The 22824-nt window shown below is 25.6% G+C and overlaps 1 protein-coding gene across 1 annotated transcript; it reads left to right on the top strand.

Annotated features, from left to right (window-relative positions):
- The first annotated feature begins 2940 nt into the window (after window positions 1-2940).
- On the top strand, window positions 2941-21005 carry LOC135925982 (uncharacterized). Its single transcript, XM_065461602.1, has 23 exons — window positions 2941-3272; window positions 5258-5361; window positions 5879-6218; window positions 11389-11499; window positions 11708-11852; window positions 12143-12257; window positions 12374-12566; window positions 12673-12843; window positions 13114-13235; window positions 13800-13950; window positions 15019-15125; window positions 15443-15649; window positions 15944-16085; window positions 16212-16377; window positions 17140-17359; window positions 17580-17690; window positions 17860-18102; window positions 18674-18946; window positions 19311-19413; window positions 19537-19677; window positions 19967-20067; window positions 20129-20204; window positions 20340-21005. The coding sequence occupies exons 1-23, from the start codon at window positions 3062-3064 to the stop codon at window positions 20792-20794; spliced, it is 4008 nt and encodes a 1335-aa protein (XP_065317674.1). The 5' UTR covers window positions 2941-3061; the 3' UTR covers window positions 20795-21005.
- The last annotated feature ends 1819 nt before the right edge of the window (window positions 21006-22824 follow it).

Genomic DNA, 22824 nt, shown 5'->3' with positions numbered 1-22824 from the left:
AAAAGATAAAGAAAAAAATTTAAATAAATAACATTTTTTTTTACAATAAATCATTTTTAAGTGGTCAGGTAATGTGTTGTATTTTGACAAATTGTTTTTTTTAAATATCTTTTTATATTTATAATATCTTTAGATCTTAATTGTTTCTTCCTTTTGATTAATCCTTTGAAAATTAAGAAATATAAAAGTAATATTTTTTTATATAAAATTAATATATTAGATAAACAAACACCTAAGATAGAATAAAATAAGAGAAAAATATAGTTATAAAATGAATAATGTAAAGGCAACTGTTTACTTTACTTTATGAAAAGAAAGAGTAAAATTATATTTCAAAGCACTTATGCTTATGATAAATAATAAAATTTTATACATATTACATAAAAATCTTTTATAATATTTCAAATTCATCAAATCAAATAACTCAATAAAAAATTAGATAACAAATTGCAAAAAGTTTTTTAAAAAAACATATAAATACATAATTGAATTTCCAGCTTAATAAAAACGTTATATCAAAACGATATTTTTTTAAAAAAAAAGGATTTTTGTAAATTGTAATATCATATCCATGATTTTTTAAATTATAAAAAAAAATCAAACATATCTATTTTCAATTGTAGGTATTAATAAAACAATTTTTATACAAATTAATATTTTTATATTGTTAATAATATTTTAAGATTTTTCTAATATATTTTTGGATGGATGCCTATTAATACAGATTTTCTTAATATTGGCATTTTTATTTCTCAATAATTTTATAAATATATCACTAATAATGATTTTTATTTTAAACTAGTTAGCATTCTTTGTACGCTTTATGGATTAACTTCAATATAACTTTGTGACCAAAAATTATATAATAAATAATAATGTCATATATCTTTATAATAATATTTTTTAATATATTTAATCATAATTACAATATACATAAAGAAAAATGGAACCAGACAACATGGCAACTTAAAATAAATTATTTTATTTATTTTTTTTAAAAAAAAATATTTTTATTATATGGCTTGGTAGGATATTTTTATTTTTCTAGGTTAAAAATAAAGAATGAATACTTATTTATTATAGCTTGAAAAAATATTTTAAAATCTATCTAAAATAATTTATTCCATAAAAATGTTAAAATTTTTATATAATATTTATAATAAAATTGTAAAAGAAGAAAGTGCGATATTTTTCTTTCTAAAAAAGAAATATTAAATTTCTTGGTTAAATATTATGTGTGACAAATTTATAAACTTCTTATATAAATAATAACTAAACTAAACTTCTTTTTACTTAAATTTTATATTTGATTACTCTCTTCTTCTATTTTGCTAATATATTTGTATTTTATTTTTTTACTAATTGTCGCAAAAGAAAATACTGGACACGTCGTCACTGCACAGTAGGGCTGGTAAAAATTCCGATTCGTGGTGTATTCATAAAACGACGCGATTAAAATTTTGGCCAAAATAATATTATGTAAGCCTGGAAATTTTGTTCATAAATGGCTGAAAGGTTTGGACATCGATTTGCCAAAGCTTGAGATTCTAAGTAATATAATTTTGGCTAAAATCTTAATAAGGTCGTTTTTAGATTTCCATTATATTCAATTTATATCAGAGACGTGCAGAGGTACCATATGCACGGCTCGGAAAAATCTTGGCCGATATACCCGGGTCGGGCCTGCAGGTCTCTGATTTGTTTGTATACTATTAATAATATTATTTTTTTAAATTAAAATGGTTTAAAATGTATATACTAAATATATATAAAACAATTACATTTTATTGTATATTTATAATACATAGTAAATACAAAAATGAAAGGGACAGAGTTCACAATCAATTATTTTGTAATTTGTAAAAAATAAATAAAAATTTTAAGTATATATAAATGCTACTATATATGTACATAATTTATTTTAAAAGTGCAATTAGCAATTATATACATTTTATTGTGTTAATTTATATATTAAAAATTTTTTTTAAAAGGGATAAAAAGGCGACATTTGTCTCTTTTTTGGATGGTAATGCTACCAGACCAGAATGTTTAATTTTTTTTTTCTTTTTATTGTATTATATTTATTTTATTAGTAATAAATATATATATTTTTTTAAAAAAAACCGATTTCTTCATAAATGGATTTTATATTAAAAATTTCTTTAAATTCTAGCTTTGAACGCCTAACTAGACAAAATCAATTTTAAAAAAGAAAATTATTTTTTAAATATAAATAATTTAAAAATACTATAAATAGTTAGATAGAGAATGTTAAAGAGAGAATGAGGATATTTCATTAAAATTATATGTTGAAGGAGGAAAACCTATGGAATGCTCTAAACGAGACGAATGGGCTGAAATAATAGAGGTAATCATATTCAAAGTCATTCGCAAAAAAATGAATGTTGATTCTGTCCGATGAACCTTGTATTATAACTTACTACATTAATCGGGATAACCCTAACCCCACATAAATTTATATTTTTCATATTGTAATTCTAATTACTAATTTATATTTTCAACAGTGATGATTTTTATATTGATATAATAATAATAAATTTTTTACACAACATATGAAACCACTTTTGTAAAGAAAAAAAAAGGAGGATATAAAATAAAACACTAAAAAAAATGAAATAATTAAAATAAACCCATTTCACAATATGGGCAAAAATATTTATTTTTTTCGCGATTCTGTATATGTAATATAAATAATATTTTGTTTAAAAAAATATATATTTCTTTTAAGTTTTAAAAAAATTTAAACTTTAAAAAAAATATTGTATTTATATTTTATAAATTTATAAAAATAAGGTTTCGCGCGTTTGATCATCAAAAAATTTTAAGTCACATAATTTTATAATTTAAAACAAAATAATAAAAATACACTTGCCTTTTCAAAGTGGAAAAATAATTATTATTTATTTATCTAAAAAACGTGTTAAATCCATTAATAGACTCTTCTATGTCTATCTAAGAAAAAGGAGATGCCGGAAAATATTTTGCCAAGTGAATTTGTTATATAGTCTCCATCCAAAAAGTAAATGAAATCTTAACAATTATGATGGGTTATAATCGCCATTGGGTCTTCTTGATATCATTCTTCACGATGACAATCAATTTTTTTCTATTCTTTTCTTCAACCCTTGGCATTGGAATCGTAAAAAGATTGCCCATAAAATCGGAAGATGAGGAATTCGTGCCCAATAATGCTATTAACGATGTTCTTCCACCACCAAAAATGATTTATGCGAAAGATGATTATGCCAAAGGTTATAATAAAATATGTTTGTTTTTATATATTATATTGTGTACCATGTAGAGAATATATTATATTACTTGACGGACCAGATATTTAAAACGTTAATATAACGCGGGAATCATTAATGCCAAATTTTTTTTTTGTAAATTACATTTTTCCGGAACACCCCCCCCCCATTTATCCTAATGACGACAGTTTCTTCACTTTAAACTAATCATATTTGCATTTTAAAATTAACTGAAGCATTTACACCCGAAACCCCGCTCGAAATTCGGACTCGACAATGGTAGGATTTTGAAACTTAAAAATAAATTACAAACGCGGACTGTCCAAAATAATAATTTTTTTTACAAGGGCTAGGCCATATTTTTGAAAATAAATTTGGATGTTTACATAGTAATTTTAACTAGTTAGAAAATCGCGAAATGAAACGTTTAACATTCATTTTATAAAATTATTTAAAGTGACAAATTTAAAATGAAAAATTTGTGCCGGGTCTGAAACTTTGATCTCAGCAGATCTCTGAAAATACTATATTATTGAATCTAGCCTTATTATAGCAGATGTGCTTACCCCATTTGTTTCTTTAGTTGTTTAATGCTTATATGGAATAAAAAAATAATGAGAAATTAAAAGTTGTATCGGGATATCAAGGTAGAATTTTAAATAGCAAGGAGTGAAAAAAAATATTAGAAACTTCATTTTGTTTCTCTATGTAGAAGTGACAGATTGAAAAAATTAATTATCTTAGACTATATTAATTTGTTTTAACCTTTTTCAAACATTTATCATTTCCTCATTAAAACTTTTCAAGTAAAAAGGAATCTTTTTTAGTTACAATGCATAAATTTTTTTTCTCAAAACTATAAAATAAAGGTTAAAGGCAGGAATATGACTTTAAAGATAGAGATATTATCTCTATCTGTATTCTCTAAATAACGGGTTACTCGCCAATAGAAAAAAAAATAAATGAAATTGTACATCTTTCTCTTTATCTGATGGCTGAAAGCAAGATAGTCTTACTAATTACAACAACGTTGAGCATCTTATATCAGCTTTAAAAAAATTAAAAAATGAGGTAATATCACGATCTCTTAAATATTTATTTCACCCGCGCAATTATATCAAGCGAAAAGGTCCCTTAGCATTAAGACGATAAATTTTAAATTTTAGAGAAGATTTATGTCATATTTAAAAAAATTTGTTTGCTTTAATCTAATTCAAATGCCGATTTTTAAAAAGGGCTAACTCAATATTTTAGCTAGAAAAATATTGTCTGAGCCTCGAGGTTTAATATATGTCTAGACCTTTGTTCATTCTATAAACATAACTTCAGGGTTGCGCAATATTTTTCTAAAATATTGAATTAGCCGTTTTTAAAAACGTCTCAAAACGAGCCATTTAACAACACTAAGCGTGTTCCGTAGAAAATAATTTTGTTTCCAAGGAACTTTTTAATATTTTTATAATTTGTTTTATTGATTATCTTCTTTAAAAAAAAAATTGCATGCTTATATTAATACTCTAAAACGAATGGAAAACACATTTCAAAAATTTGATCTTGATGTTTATAATTATAACTTCATTTAAGGTTTAAAAAATAGGAGTAAACAATAAAATGGGAATTTTTTTTTAAAAAAAAGTGTGGTTTTTCAAAAAAAATCTTTCATATATCACCCACAGACTAGCAAATTTTACAACACCAAATAAACCTCATTTACTGTATATATTTTTTTATAGTTAAATAAAGCCCAAATAATTATTAATATACTGGATCAAATTTTATTTTTTTATAATTGATCAAAAATAAAATACGATTAATTTTGAAATTTTAATATAATAAAACTGATACTGATATTCATATTATTCACTCCACCTAGCTAAATTTAAATTCTTATATTACTAATAAAAATAAGAATATGCTAAAGATTTTAATTATTTTCCTTTTATTATTATATATTCTCTTAATATATATATTTTTTTTTTTAAAAAAAGGCTGTAAACTGGCTTCTAATTTTTACGATGTTGGAACATCGTGGAATCCAGATTTAGGTCCTCCTTTTGGTGTATTATATTGCTATAGATGTACCTGTATAAAAGTAAAATTTAAATATTTTTATTACTTGTGTAAACAAATAAAATTTTTTAATAAAACACCGTCCCACCACATTTTGATCAACATTATAATGAGTTTAGAATCCTATAATATTTTCAATTGATACGTTTTCTGTTATAGAAATAGTCAAAAAGTGATAATATGGGCAGAATTTGGAATTTTTTAGGTCATATATCAACGCTCAGATTAAAGAAAGAATGAAAGAAAGAAGTCTGTTAGCCTAGGTTTATCCTTTGAGCTATGAAAACCCCAGCCTTAGAGATTATCTCTTTTAAAGGCTATAAAAGAAAAGGTAAAATTCCAAGAAATCATTTCTTAAATTTTAATCACCCAATAAAATTATAAGGAGGATGAGAAATATTTAGTAAGATTTAAAAAATACCATTTTATTTTGTTCCTTCAATTCATCACAATCGAATTTTTAATTATTTATTATTACAGCACCATATTATAATTTTATCCTAGAAAACGCAAGATTATTATTTTTTTATTATATCAAGAATCCTGTTTTTGAGAAACGCTCCATTCTACCGACCGTCATAAAATGTCACAATTTTAAGGACACCTGCGCCAAAGTGTATTGCCGAGCTCCTGTTAAACTTCCCGGAAAATGTTGCAAAATATGCCCCTCCCAATATTTTTTCTACCATGGCTCGCCAGTAGACAATAGGCTAAATACATCGTTTTTCTTTCCCGCTAAATATTATTCCCTCAAAGATCATTGGTCGAGGAAAGATTCTTCATTCTTCCCGTCTTTAAAGTCCTTACTCAATTCCGATGCTAATTTTAAGCCCTCGTATTCGGTCAGCAAAAGCAGCGAGCAAATTCATTCTATTACAAGTGATTTTTTGATTTCTAAATGATTTATAATGCGTAACCAGGCAATATATATGTGTAATATTTTAAAAAATAGCCCGAAATTTATAGGAAATGATGTTTAACGTTGGTCTGCATATTGCGATTTGCTAAATGACGACCAAATTTTATTTAATTCAATGAATCATATGGTCGCTTCCGATATTCTATATTTCATGCCCTAAGAAACTAGTTGGCCTTGAAAAAACGTGATCATTTCTGAATTCGAACCCAGAGCTATCCTATTAGTGATATGTGCACTCACTAGGCCACAGACTCATAGAGAGAACAATTATATATATATATATAAAGATAAAATTACAACGCTATCTAATATTTTAATAAAACAAGATTTAAAAAAAATCCCTTACATTTGTACTATTTCAGCCCGCTGGCCATGATTTAATCTGTAGTATACCCCCCCCCCCTCACCCCAAATTCTGAAAAACATATAAAATTGAGAAAAAGATATATTATAACATATCACTTTTTTTAAAAAAAAATTTATTACCTTTTATCAGGGGCCCTACCCTTCATTTATAACGGTTCAGTATGAAAATAATATAATAGTTACGGTTCTTAAGAAAAAATTTATAAATCTTCGGTTCGGTTTAGCTAAATGTAAAGGTTTATGAAGGTTCATTATGGTTAGAAATTATTTTTAAAATTAATTTTTATCTAAGCAACATTATCGTATAATGATTTAAATTATGAACATTATTTGATAAAATTTTTGCCATCACTTAATATTATTTTTTGTAAAATAGAATTAGTTTATTATAAGTATCTAAGAATAATATATAAAATTTTTTTATAAAAATCTGAACTCATTTATAAATATATTATTTGAACGTGTAAGTAATATATTTTCTAATATAAGTGGATTCATATTTGTTCGTTGAGATGATAACACAAATTTTAGCCCCAAAAAAGCCCTTTCAACAGAAATTTGTGTTGCGAGAACCGCAAGTACTAAATGAGCAAGTTTATATAATTCTGGATATTCAAATTTATATGATGCCCAGTATATAAAAACTAATGATATTTAAATAATTTAATAAGTGCAACTAAATCAAAAATTGGTTATTTAGATATTTTGCATATTAAAATATAGAAGATAGGAATGCTCTAATACTATATGAAGCAGTTAAAAGAATGTGGATAAATTTAAGTCATAGTAAAAAAATATTAATAGATAATTCTTATGGACATTAAACAAATATTTTGATTATTTAATAATTATAAATAACGACGTAGATTTGGAAAAATTGTAATACATAACAAGGAAAAGAATGGAAAGTTATTTTTATTTTAGGTGGTTTAACCTTTTTATAAAGGTTATTTTTACTCCTTCGAAAAATAATTATATCGGTTCGGTTAAGGTTCAGATATTTATAAAGGTTTTTAACGGTTTCGCGGTTCATTCCGATTCACTCCGGGTCCCTACCTTTTACAGAAAAAAAAAGGCATGAGAAACAACAGATATCTTATTAAAAAAATGATATTATTTTTAATTTTATTCATTTCGTGCTCGTATTGCTTTGTTGGTTTTATACCCTCCTTATATTTGAGCAAAATATTATTTTTCGTTTATATTTCTCAAACTTAACTGAGGTTCATCCGCATAATTATTTAGGCATGTCAAATAAAGGGATAACTTAATAACCGAACCGTTAAACCATTATTGACAGTTAATATTTAGAGAACCTAACTTAAACCGTTAAACATTTTATGACCCGAAACTAAACTGGGTTTTTTTTAAAAAAAATGTAATTCTCTTTACACAATTTCCATAAGTTTTATACCATCAGGTTTAAACCGGTTTTTAGAGGTTTAAACGGAACCTATATTATTATTTTTTACTAACCGAATCTGAACCATGGACCTTTATTTTTATTTGAACCGAAACCTAACTTATATTCGTCACTGTTTGGATCCCCGATACAAACGTGATCTTAACTTGAATCCTCTACTATCACTTTAACCATTATATTTTATATCATGAAAGAGCATGATGTAATAAAATAATCGATAATTTTCCGTGAACTATTTTTTCGCAATTTTTTAGAAAAAATGAGATGCTGGTTATTTGTTGGAAGACTTTGTAAATTTACGATTTATATTTTCAAAAAAATTTTTTTTGTCTAAAATTTATATGTACTCGTGTGTTAAAAATCAAAACTTTTCAAGTGTTTCAATGTTTCCTGGCTCCTGTTTCAGCTCACCTCCTGTTATGTTCTAAAGAGCTCCATTTTGTTTTTCGTTTCCATGAAAATTAAAATATAAAAAAAAATATTGCATTTATCATACATAAATATAAATGTAATTTTAGGTTAAAAAAAAGTTAACGAACTTTACAGTTATTTGATTGGACCGACCATTTGGCATGTAAAATAACAAATACAGCTGATAACTTTTTTAAATTTTTTTGGGTTCTGGAGTGGTCTGAACCGGAACTAGCACTCGCCATTTTACTCAGTGTTTCTTAATTATTAGACATTTTAGCAAAAATCTGTTTCGATTGTGTCCCAGTCTCCCCTGTCTTTAATTATATTAAAAATAGAATTTCGTTTTTACTGATAAGATATTGTCTATCATCTCACGTAATAATTGTCAATCATATTCAATTTTTTTTTGTATAGATAATTATATTAAATAAAACTAATTTGAAACTACGAAAATGATATAGCATTATAATAATATAGTAAAAACTAAAAAAGAAATGTTAAACTTTTTTTTAAAACCTTTTGTCGAAAGTTAATTTATAGTAATTAATATTGGCAATCTGTATGTAATTATAATATCAAAATCTCTTTTTATTCATAATAAAATTATTCATAAATTTTATTAAGATAATATACTATAATATAATGTCTTTTTTACCCCCCTTAAGGTATATTCCAATAAAATGTTTTGGACTGAATTAAGACATTAAATTATAACATCACGATATCTTTTAATTTTATATCTTATTCATAATTATTATGTATAAGTTATATCAAAAATTACAATATTACAATATGACATATTTTGTCAACGTGTCTCTAAAATTCAAAATACCACCATAAAATTTGACAAAAATTTGATTCATAATTTCGCAATATTATCTTTTCTTCTTCGCTATATAATGCTAGATTCATAAAAAATGTTATTTTATAAAAAATATGTTAACCTAATAATACAAATTAATAACTTAAATTAATCTGTGTAAACCCATAAATTTGAATTGTTTATACAAATAAAAAACCCACAGCTTAATGTTGTCCTGAAAGATGCCGCTTTAATCAGACATGATTACATTTTAAATAAATTTTAAAATATTTGTTTTAATTAATTTACGAATATTTTACGATCAAAAACAATTAAAATTATTTTAAATACCCTAGAAAAACGGAAGTAAAGAGAAACACCACATAACGTCTAAATTTTTTTTTAGTAATCTTAAAGGTATATTTATTTAAATATTGTATTATTGTATTGGTAGTTTTGTTAAAAAGCCCGATTTGGGTCGATTTTTAAAAACTCCCCGATAAAATTTTGGTAAATAATATTATGTAAGCCCGATAATTAAACCTTTCTGCCACCTATGAGTAAAATCTTCAGTCTTACATAATATCGTTTTGACTAAAATATCGGGCTTTAACAATATTACATATTGGAACCAATGATGCATATATACTATTAGATTGGTGATGCATTAATTGAAGGTGCTCATACACAGGAGTCAGTTGAAATGTCCTTTTGTGGTTTACATGTCGATTAATTATCTTTATTTATCACTATATGAATGCACATTAATGCCATTTAACCGACATGCAATCCCCAAAATGGCACTACAAATGACTCCTATATATGGATACTTTTAAGATACAATTAATGAATGAATAACCAATCTAGTAATATACATCATTGATTAGGATATGGAATCTATATATTTTTTTTAAATAAAATTTTAGCTAATTATTTGGATCCCATTCTATATACAAATAAGAATTCGATATTTTAAGTTTAGTATAATTTTTAAAAATATAAGTTAGTAGTTATAGTTATTTTAATAAAATAGATTATCATCAAACTTATTAATGGAATGCTAAAATAAATAGTTTTATATTATATTTTTTTTAAGGAACTCCTTATATTAACGACAATATAAACAAAGTTTCCAAGAATTATTATATCGCAATTTTTTTTATAAACTTCTTGACCGAAAAGATCTTATTAAAAACAAATATCTTTTTTGGTCCTAATTTCGGGTCCCGTTCTAAATCGCTAAAACAAAAATCTCTAATAATTGGAAATCATAGAAAATTTTTTAAGTAAATCTAAAATTAATATTAAGAGATGCTAGGGATAAAAAATCGATAAAAATGAAGGAAATATTATCATTGCTTCCTATTTGATTTTTCAGATTTACTTTAAAACTTTTCTAGGAATAATAAGCGAGATTCACAATTTTTAGCGATTTGGATTTCATTTTAAAGCGGGGTAATTAATCATTACTATACTACATTAACTAATAAATATATATAAAAAAGAATATTAAAATAATTTTATAGAAACCCAATAAAAAGAATTTTTGTAAATCTATTCCGTAATCTTAAGAAATAAAAATCACAAATCTGGCTCGAATAATTAACAGAATTGATTTCAAGGATATTTTATTTCGAAAATAATAAAAATAATAATAACACATCTTCATGTATTATTATCCCAAGTTTTTACTCTTGATCACCATTAAGGTGGCTATACGAACCACGTGATATTTTTGCCCTAGATTGAATTCCGAAGACATCCTAATTATCATTTTCTTTTAATTAAAAGAAGAGTATTTTTTTTGGTTTTTGAAGTTTGTTTTAAGCCCGAGCAATCCAATTTATATTTAAAAAGAAAATTAAAAAAATAAATTTGTTTATTCAACAAGATTTTCATAAAATATCTTTGGGCCGGACTATGGCATAAAAAGGGTTTTAGTGAGGGATTTTTTTTAAAAGAAATTGCATTTTCTGATTAAATAGAGGGTAAAGAGTTCAAAGAGAATATTTCCACTTTGTCTCTATGCCATTGAATAGAATAGCACCATTTCATATGACAACAGGATTCCTTTTTAAAATTATAATTATTTTTTTAAAATTTTCCCCATATTTTTTGATAAAAGATGGTAAAACATTTGATAAAACGGATTCCAAAATAAATACCATGGAAGAAAGTAATCGATTTCAATCAGACCAAGCTTCGAACTATGGCAAAAATGACAATGATATAACTGGTATAATAATAATAATATATTAAAAATAATTTGTCTGCCAAAATAATATTATTATTATTATCGTATTGTTCGAATATTTTATTTTCACCGCAGTACAATTACACCAATCCTGTATAATAATAGAACTAGATTTTAGATAATGTTAATATTTTAATTCACTACTCACTAGATCATTAATTATATAATTTATCGGGGGAAAAAAATGAAGAACTGTACAGCCTGCTGATCCCAGATAATTTAAACAAATATTATGGTCAGATTGCAGTAGAAGGTCAATATCTAAATCCGGTTTCAGCCAGAGTTTACGCGTATATTGAGAGGCAAATCTTGTATCTCACTATCAAAACTGTCGGGTATCAATTTAAATATTATATTATAATCAAGGACCCCGAACTTAAAATTAAAAATATTTTATTAAGTACCTTTAAGATTCAATTAAGCTCCTGGTGCCTTTCAGCTCCAATATTCTAGTTTTTTTAAATAATTTTCCCATTCCATTATTTTTTAAAAATATGACTTTTGGGACGTTCCGAGATAGAGAGAGAGGGGGAAAGAAAGAAGGTAAATCGAAGTAAGCCACATAGGTTTAGATAACCTTTTAATTTTTTTTCTTAATATATTAATTTTAATTTGATATTATTAGTCTAGAAAACCCGTCAAATATTTCATTTTACGATACTCTGACAAACACTCTGTTATACGAAATGCCCGTTCAACGCCTTTATAAGAATTTTGACGGAGAGTACATTTATATCAAGGTTTCCATATTATTTTTGATCTGTTTTTTTATAAGTTGCTTTAAATTTTATTCAAAGTTTCATTTTTCTGGTAATATTCTTCCATTATACATCTTTATTTATTTCTTTATCGTCAGATATGTTTCAGTGTTTACAATTTCGAAGAGTTTATTGCCAGTAGAAATGATATGATTAATGGCAAAATAAAGATATCCTTATCTCATATTCCATTCGCTTCCTATGCAAACCAAAACGCCAATCTTAGCATTTCCAGTACTATTATTTCAACGTTATCCGGTGTCATCCAAGATCATAGATTCATTCAAACTGGTATATAAACATGAAAAATAAATATTTTTTGTTTGTATCTTTTTTTACAAAGTTTCGTATGATAATTTTTTTTAATAAAAATTATAAACAAACTAATTTGAAACAGAATCATTTTCTTCTATTTTAACTCCTACAAACTCGGATAACCGAATGTACGACTCCTCAAATGGCGACTATAAAAGCCGAGCTGGTTTGGTCATATTTACCAAAGGATATTACGATCATGATACACTTGATTTTCTCTTCATTCTTAAAGACAACCAACGTCCAATCATAGGTTAGTTCAAAACTTTTATAAAAATTTTAATCTAAAGAATAATTATTACTCTTTTCTATTTGCATAGTAAAGCATCATCTCCAATAGAATCATAGTACATTTCTACTTATAATACTTTTTTTTTCAAAGATAGGATGGTTTTTCTTCTTATCGATTAACATTATACATTAAATTTTTAGAGAAAAAAATTATTATTATTATTAAGTGTTTTAAATGTAGCTCTACATAATTATGACTTATTATTTTGTTAATCGTTGAACAAATGACCAGTCAATGTTTACGATGAGCGAGATTTCAGAGAAATAACCATTCGATTTGTATGGCACAAGAATTTTGGTTCAGGGATCCCTATGATCCCTTTCAAACATATCACGGGATACATTAATATGAAAGTAAAATATTGGATAAATATGTTTTTCGAGAGAATGAATAAAGGAAGGAAGGAAGGAAGAAAGACTATATTTTAAGAACTATTGTAATTAAAGGTGCGTCCAAAACTTAATGATTTGTAATTTTGAAAACTAATAGATAAGAAAACCAAGAAGGATATTTTATTCTAAATTTATGAGTTTCGCCGCTGATGGTGATATTCTTTAAATAATTTACTATGATACTCTTTTCATTGTTTTTAAAATATATTTAATTATAAAAAGATCACGAATGATAAAATGATCTATACAATTTTTTTTAAATATAATAAATAAAATCAATCCGCTTTTTCGATTTTAATACATATGTTAAAATAAATCACTTTATCAAATAAAATATATGTAAAGTACAACAGAAAGTAAATAAGTTTTTAATTCCAAAATATTTTTCTATCATTTTTTAAGACTATTATATAAATTTTTTCAAATTAAATTTGTGAAATTTTTCAAATTTTGGACATATAAGAAGTCTATTTTAAATTTTATTTATACGCTCCATATTTAATAATTTTTCTTAATACCTATTAGAGCGGAGAATTTGCTAGTAGTTGGCCTTCCATCCCAAGAACAACTATGGGATTAATACTTAGCGGAAATGTCAAAATAGTCGTCGAAATAAAGGGGCCCTTTGGACCATTTCAATTAAATGGAATTATATTTGTGAAAACAACTTGTTCTGGTATGAATAATAAGAATTCTATGTAATTTCTAAAAATTCTATGTAGTTCTAAGAATTCTATGTAATTCTAAGAATTCTATGTAATTCTAAGAATTCTATGTAATTCTAAGAATTCTAAGTAATTCTAAGAATTCAATTCTAAGTATTCTATGTAATTCTAAGAATTCTATGTAATTCTAAGAATTCTATGTAATTCTAAGAATTCTATGTAATTCTAAGAATTCTATGTAATTCTAAGAATTCTATGTAATTCTAAGAATTCTATGTAATTCTAAGAATTCTATGTAATTCTAAGAATTCTATGTAATTCTAAGAATTCTATGTAATTCTAAGAATTCTATGTAATTCTAAGAATTCTATGTAATTCTAAGAATTCTATGTAATTCTAAGAATTCTATGTAATTCTAAGAATTCTATGTAATTCTAAGAATTCTATGTAATTTTAAGAATTCTATGTAATTCTAAGAATTCTATGTCTATGTAATTCTAAGAAAACTATGTAATTCTAAGAATTCATAATTCTAAGAATTCTATATAATTCTAAGAATTCTATGTAATTCTAAGAATTCTATGTAATTCTAAGAATTCTATGTAATTTTAAGAATTCTATGTAATTCTAAGAATTCTATGTCTATGTAATTCTAAGAAAACTATGTAATTCTAAGAATTCATAATTCTAAGAATTCTATATAATTCTAAGAATTCTATGTAATTCTAAGAATATTGCTATAAGTGATAACAAATTTTTTTACTAATTGACGCCCAATTTAAAAAATAAAACTTGCACCCATTTTTTTAGATACAAACCTAACCTCTGTAACCACTACCCCCTCCCCTAAACTACCAGCTCCGGGAAGTTATTTTTTGTAAAAAAAATTGTCCCAAGTTAGCAATTGAACCCGGGCCGAAATATCTTGCTGGTTTGGGCGCAGGTCCATTACCTTCCGAGCCACACCTGCTTCACAGGATTTCAGATTTATTTCTACATATATCATCATAAGGTTGCAGCGCTGCATACAAATATATTGAGGAAAAAAATTTTTTATATGCAATTTATTTGTTAATTAGCCTTATACGCTTCTTTAACTGGTTACGATGCATATCCTATGACTCACACAGGCATGGCTGGTTATATACTGATGAAACTTAATGAAAACGGCAAACTAGATTATAAAGTTAGTTGAAATTCATAGAAAATACTCATACTTTAAAAAATAATCGTTGATTTTAATCTTTAAATAAAATTTGATAATTATAAATAGATAATATAATTTTTTCTATCGGTCCACCCGAACCGAAGACTGATTGTAAAGACCAAACTATGGAACCCATTCCAAAGAAAAAATCGTATGGATCGATTCAAAAAACCAGACCTTTGACCTTCACTATTTTTTTGATTAAGCAATTCACACATGTTTATAAATCAATATCTTGTAATGAAAATTTAGAGAGAAAAAAGTTTCTACTATATATTCAAAAATAAAAAAAATAGATCCAAGTTTCTAATGGCAATAATAAAGAAGCGATAATCAAGACAGTATCGATCATGCCATACAATCACAGGCGAAAAAATTTGGCTAGATCAAATTACAAATATCCAAATAACGCAAAAGCTAAAACTCTTAGAAGTGGTTCCAAAAAAAATAAGAGAATAATCGCCGAGATGGAATATAATCACGCGGACCCCGAAAACAATAAAGTAAAAGAAATATATGATATTCTATCTACATAATCCATACTGTAAAAATAAGCAAACTTGAGTAATTCAATTTTTTTTTAAAGCCGCCAATAGAGTCAACCTCTTCTAGTTATAAAGCTTAAATTTAACAAGCTAGAGTTATATTTTTCCTAAAAAGTATACTTAGTCATATGGGTAACAACGAATTATTTATTAATATTTAATTTAACTATATAACAGTTAAAGTTATAGCTTTTTTAAAAATACACTATTAAAAATGTGTGTATATATATCACATAAAAAATAAAAATATAGGGCTCATTTTATATCTCGTCTATGACCGTGATGCATTTATTGATACACAAAGACTTTTACGCGAGGGCCGATGATTCAAACGGCAATAACTTATTATCAGGCCCTATAAAAATAATCCATTTTCCTTCCGATCCATTTCAAAGTAACTATAGTTAGCGTTTATAAATGGAAAAATGCATTTGAAATATTAGAACTCTCTAAACTCTCATTATTATCTTATTGAAGGATTACAATTTTTTAAAAAATCTTATTATTATGCTATTACAAGCATTTCCTATCGTACTCAGTAGTAATAACGTAAATAGTTTGGCCGCTTACACACTACCATCATCAGTTGGAGGTATACTTTGGATGCAAAAGCAAAATTTTATGCCTCCTAAACACATAAATACCTTAGATACGGATGATAGTCATCATTGCGAAGTTTTATACAGGTATACTTTAAAAATAAATATAGCTTACGATATCTTTATCGTTATTATTATACTAAATTGTTGTATTAGGGTATGTATTAAAAACAGTTGATTATAGCAGACTATAATTATTTTTTAAAAATTAAGGTTCGAAAATAAAGTTAATACAATTATAAAACTTATTTCGAATAAGTCATTTTGACAATTTTAAAAAATATATTGGAATAAAATATTATCTAACGATGAATGATCAAAGAAAAAGAACTTTCACATGAATAAGATAATTTGAAAAGGAATTGATTAAGTTAAGTTATGCAGCTAATTTTTTTTTCACTAATAACAAATATAACATGATGTTTATTTAAATTATCATTCATGTTTAAAGTTATCGTCAAATAATTATTTATGGGGTTATATTATTATTATTATTTATTTCAGTTGTTACCGTGTTAATAGAAAGCTATTTATTACAATATTAATTAGACAACTTTTGATAATATGTAAATCGATTTGATTATATAGATTGGATTTCTGATATAAATAAATAGTTAAATAACTAATAAACAAAGTGACAATCTTGTTCGATTTATTTTAATGTAGTAACTTAAATTTAAAGGATATTTCTTATACATATATTTTGATGAGTTAAATGTAAGTATTAACCATGCTTATAATAAATATATAAGATAAATTTTTAAATAAATACCTTATTTCGGATCTATTTTATTGTTGTCAAAGCCCATATTGTGCATGTTTTATATTTTTTTTAAAAAAATTGCCTAGATTATCTCTTATAGGTTTGAATACTCCCGAAATTGATTCTAAAAGCGCTGATTACTTTAATAATTACGAGATTTCGAAGGGTAAAGATATGTTGACCATAATTTTCAAAAGGGAATCGTTTTCAGATATGTCAACCCAAAATTTGCTCATGAATGGTGTACAGAATCCTAGTAAAATTACGGACAGCATAATGCATATTCAAAACTATCACAAATCATTGGTAATTTTCCTTTAACACATTCTAAACCGTTTTAAATTGAATAATATTTTGGTTGACTATTTCAGAAATAATAATAGTAATATTAATTTTCATAACCTTGATCTTAATCGTTTAGTAAATTCTTCTTTTTTTTAAACAAATTTGCATGAACTTGGAAAATTAGGTTCTATAATGATTAAATCTTAAAAACCCATTAAATGTAAATTATATTTCGGTGAAGGCATTGGGAAAACTTACACTAGACCAAAATTGGTGCCATGATTTTTCTAGTGGAAACATATTTGTGTACGTGCTGACTAAGCAATACCTCAACGGGGAAATAGGATCACAGGTTATATTAATTTAAAAAGAAAAATCTTATTTGACATTTAAATAGTTATATTATATATATACATATTTATTAATGTAACTACAAAAGTAAGGGGCTGGGGGGATAATTTGTAAATTTTTCAGAAGTATTTTAGCAATATTATAATTTTAATTGATTAAAAAACATATAGATAGTTATAAAAGATGTTGCTGAAGATGAAAAGTTGCCTAAAATTTCCAGTCAAAAAATTATTAATTATAATAAATACGAATACTCCAAATCGACCTTATACACAAAACCTGCTAATATAGATGCGGATGTATTTGAAATGAGGGAGGATCACAGCCCAATGAATTGTTCAAAGGATATAGGCAACCACGTTACAAACAGATGGAAATATTTCGTTTCTAATTGTCGAAAGTGTCAATGCAGGGTAATTTTTTTCCCTTTAATTAGTGAAAATTTTCGGAATCATTGAAAATAATTTTGGGATGAGAAGCAGGCGCATGGTTAGGTGCTTCAGAACCTTATTTTGAAAAACTCGGCATCCTATTATTTAATTTACAATGAAATCCATTGAAATATGAGTAAGTTTATAATAATTAAAAATAAATATAACTTTGCATACGATAATAAAAAATTTGCCTTGCTGAAAATTTTTCACCCTAGTAAATTTTTTTATAGATTCGTTTTTTAGTAATTCTTTATAGAGAGAGAGAATTGGCACTTTTATACACTTTTTTAAAAGTGTAACGATGTGCCTGATATTTTATCATTTTAAATATAATCAGAAATAGAATGCTATTGATACTCGCTGGAGTTAATTATCCAATAGCAATAAAACCACAGAAAAAGTGAATATTATTGTATTGGATTTATAAGATTTGGGGACAGAACAGAGTTTTTAATTTAACTCATTCTTAATGGGGTGGGCGGGGTTAGGAGACTTAAGTTAATTTATGTATTTTAAAAAAATATATATTACATCGAACATTTTTAATTAGAAAAATCTACTCTTCTGTAAAGCCACGGAGGACGAATGTCAAGGAAGTGATGCCTCTTCCTTACAAAATAAAAAAAATCTAAGAATATACGCCCAAAAATGTTGTGACGTCAAAAATAATTACACCCAAATTCCTTTTATTCCAGTTTCCAAATTAGATGTTAAAAAGTCAAATTCCTGCATCTTTGGTAGCGATATTTATCCTAAATACGCAAATTGGAATCCTAAGGTTCCACCCTTCGGAGTGGACAAGTGTGTTACCTGTCACTGCGGTGTAAGCTATTTTAGCAATATTATAAGTTCTCTTGATTATTTTTTGAATATTGCCATATAGTTACTTTATTTAATCATTTTTGAAATATAAAAATATTGCTAATTTTTGGTTGGTCTCTATATAAAAAGTTTGTATGACCAATATTAAATTGGGCCTTAAGAGTTCTTTATTAGCCTAAGCTCTTCAACATATTTAAAAGTATTTATGCAATGAAAAAATTATGAAGTAGCGTTAATATTAACTTTTATGTTAAACTGTTTGTTATAAAAGATATATACGAATAAAAATTTCTAATTAGCCCTGTTGATTGTCGTTTACGAATGATATATACGATATATATATATGTATAAAAATTTTTACTTAGCCTACGTTGAAAGTCGTTTGCGAAAGGGTTAAATGCCCAATAATGAGTTGCCCTCTCAACAATGTAGTATACACAGAAGGATCCTGTTGCAAAGTTTGCAAAAGTAATAGTAAAAAAATTTTTATTACAGAATAAATATGTATAACTTTATCCCTATTTTAATTATTGCCATCTATAAATTTGTGGATTAGTGATTAGTTATATTAATAATAATTTTTTTCAAAAGGCGATTTGAATTCCATCTCGGATTACAGGAATGGAGATGAAGTAGATAAAAGAAATCTGGTAGCTATGGATGCATATAAAGGTTACTCTAAAAGAAGCAAAGAACCCCAAAGAGATGGACCATATTCTAACTACATTGAAAGTATTCATAAGACTTTTTAAATAATATTTTTACCTTATTATTATTTTATTTAACACTATATTTCTATCAGAGCCAGGAATTGAACCTTCAGATCTGGCTCATTTCAATGTTTTATAATTTTTGTCCGACCGACCTGATTCGAGAATTATAGGCCCTTGTACAATTAGATCGGATCCGAATCCTATTTTTTTTTTTAAATAGGCCCGAACCCAGCCCGATCAGTTTTAGTGCATATATATTAAAAATGAATTATACTTTTTTTTCTCGAAAAATATTTGTATTTAAAAAGGTATGTGTAAATTTAGAGAAAAGGAATACTACGAAGGAGAACTATATTATGCTGAGATATCTGCCTTCCAAAACATGCCATGCATCGTTTGCATCTGCAAAGTAATTTTAAACGCATTTTTTTAAAAAATTTTTAATGTTATTTCTAAAAATATGCGCCAAGTCTTCAAAATGGGTTTGCAACCGTTGCACCAAAAAGCAAAACCGGATTAGAAATTCAACCCAAATCTATTCTAATGGTAAGTTGACCTTAAATTATATTTTAAGTCTTTCTTATCTACGCGTAATATTAATTTAATCAGGAATAACTTTATTTATAGCTGTATAAATTTATATTTTGTTATTTTCATTAATTTTTTCAAATATTGTTACAGGATTCGATCACTCAATAATGCCAAACAAACATTTAAATTATTCAATTCCTGTAACAGACCAAGATCCTAAATATAAATTGAAAGGCAAAACATCGATCAAACAAAATGATAATATTCGAGTTTCTAAGATTGAACAAATTAATAAATCAAATAAAAGTAATATCCTTCAAAATACAACATTGTCGCTTGCTTCAGGGAGCATAATAAAAGATTGGATGAGAGAAAAAAAAGGGAGACTAAAGACTAGGCCTGGTAAAAAGGGAAAAATAAAAAATGGGAAGAAAAGGTGTGGAAAAAGAAAAAACGGCAAAAAAAGAAAAAGAGGAAAATTTTGCAAAAAGAACAGGAAGAAAAAAGGCAAGAAACACAGAAAAAAAGTAATGGACATTAAGAATGAATTGCCAGTTATTGTTAAAAATTATTTAAAATTTTCGAATTTCACTAGTGAAATGTAATCTTGTTCAACTTTACCCTAAGAATGAAGCTAATAATTAAGATATAATAAAATGGGAGACGTTATCATGCTTGAGGTACATTATGCTGCAAGCCATTTCACCGCCAATATCAATGATTATATATATTTCCGATAAATCCTTATGTTGCGTTTATTTCAAATTTGGAACTATAGTTAAGTTTTATAGGATTTATATCACATCTTACAATTTAAAAAAACTGTCATTATATAAATTCGTTTAATATGGATGCCTTGGTTCATATAAATGTATTTAAAGTTAAAAAAATATATAAAAAACGAAATTTCTATCAGTCTTTTTTAGCTATCTAAAAATGGTTATTTTATAAATATTCATAATCACAAATTACACTAAAAATTTAAATGGCGTATGCTATATCATATTCACAACCAAATGGCACATTAAAACTAAAATTTTAGCCTTCCAAATGTTTTCTTTATTGAGGATGCTATAAATATCTTAAATTCATAGCATTATTTTCTATAGAAATATTAGGGTTAGCGCAATGAACCGATCCTGAATCATGCTGGATATCCGACAGATTTCAATTAATTTAAGCTTTGAAAAGCTGCTCAACCAAAGCCACGGTGATCGGAATTGATGGTAAATTATATAGGACAATTAAATAATGCTTCTGCTAGCCTATTTCTATAATGTTAAAATTTGTTTAGATATATTAAGTTCGATCATAAGACCTAAATCATCAATATCAAATTCCAATAAATATTTGTTAGTTAGCAAAGTATTTTATTGATTGCCATGAATTCGCGAATCAGTATCAAAGGTATTTCAAGAGATATATCGAACCTAATTGAGGCGTTCGTGTAATATATCTTAACTTGATCGAGCAAAACGTCAAAAAAACTCAATACGATATTTCCCTTCTAAATCCGGTATTCGCCCCTCCCCCCTTCCTAGGAAATCTTTTTAACCGAATTTAAGTTATTGTTGGGAACAATCCTTAATTAATAGATCTAAAAATGAATACATTTTTGGTTAAGCGTCATTACATTATTTAAACCGATATTGCCGCTTTGCATAATTTTGTTTACAAGATTTACCTGTGCAAGAACAAATAATCCAAAACATAAACTTCTTCAATTTTTAAGACATAGAAGTTACCTTTTTTTAAATTTTCCATCGTTATATTTTTTTTAAGATATATTTAATTAATTACCAATTAGTTTAGTGTGATATTATATGTAATATTGGAAAAATAATTCTATTTATTTAAAATTTTTGGCGACCCTGAAGCACACTCTGTGAATTAAGTTCTTGGGAGTAGAAATCTTCAAGATTTTACAAAATAATAATGCTAAGTAAGGGTACACAGTCAAAATGACGGAGAATCGCAAATAGTGACAAAATCTCAAATAAATAAAACTTATTATAATTGCGTTATGATAATATTATCGTTTAAACATAATAGTATTTAATAAATAACAAAAAATTATTACCAAAAAATAATTATCGTTTAAACATAATAGTATTTAATAAATAACAAAAAATTATTACCAAAAAATAATTATCGTTTAAACATAATAGTATTTAATAAATAACAAAAAATTATTACCAAAAAATAATAAATTTTAAATGTATTAAATCTTAGACAGCTCTAATAAACGATAAAAAAAATCTTTATGTCATTCCGGGTTTAAGATATTTTAATTATGTTGTTACACAAATAAATTTATTATAAAAAAATTCCAAGACTTATATTCGGGTATTTAAGGCTACGATTGTAGTAGTATAAAAAGAAATTTTAATTAGTTTTCATTAATCCAAAGATAACAACCTTCTCTTTTTAAAAAGATTAATCTTATATTAAATTTATAATATATCATTCTGTTATTATTTTCGGACAAATTATTATATATGATTGTGCAAGTACTGAGAATTGGAGCTCACTAGTTTATTAACAGTTTGAAATGCTCTACAAAATAAAAAATGTTCTGAGAATGTTTAAACATGATTTCTGATCTATTTTGCCTAAAATTGCTCAAAATTTTAGT

The sequence above is a fragment of the Gordionus sp. m RMFG-2023 genome, chromosome 3, assembly GCF_954871325.1.
Source record: "Gordionus sp. m RMFG-2023 chromosome 3, tfGorSpeb1-WG-v2, whole genome shotgun sequence".
Classification (NCBI taxonomy): domain Eukaryota; kingdom Metazoa; phylum Nematomorpha; class Gordioida; order Chordodea; family Parachordodidae; genus Gordionus; species Gordionus sp. m RMFG-2023.
This window is presented reverse-complemented; position numbering and strand designations above follow the sequence as displayed.

Bases quoted from the DNA above. Each gene is read 5' to 3' on its own strand.
- LOC135925982 (XM_065461602.1), top strand. From the start codon at position 3,062: ATGATGGGTTATAATCGCCATTGGGTCTTCTTGATATCATTCTTCACG. The intron at 12,567-12,672 runs GTATATAAACAT...AATTTGAAACAG, and splicing joins TCATAGATTCATTCAAACTG to AATCATTTTCTTCTATTTTA. The intron at 13,951-15,018 runs GTATGAATAATA...TTTGTTAATTAG, and splicing joins TGTGAAAACAACTTGTTCTG to CCTTATACGCTTCTTTAACT.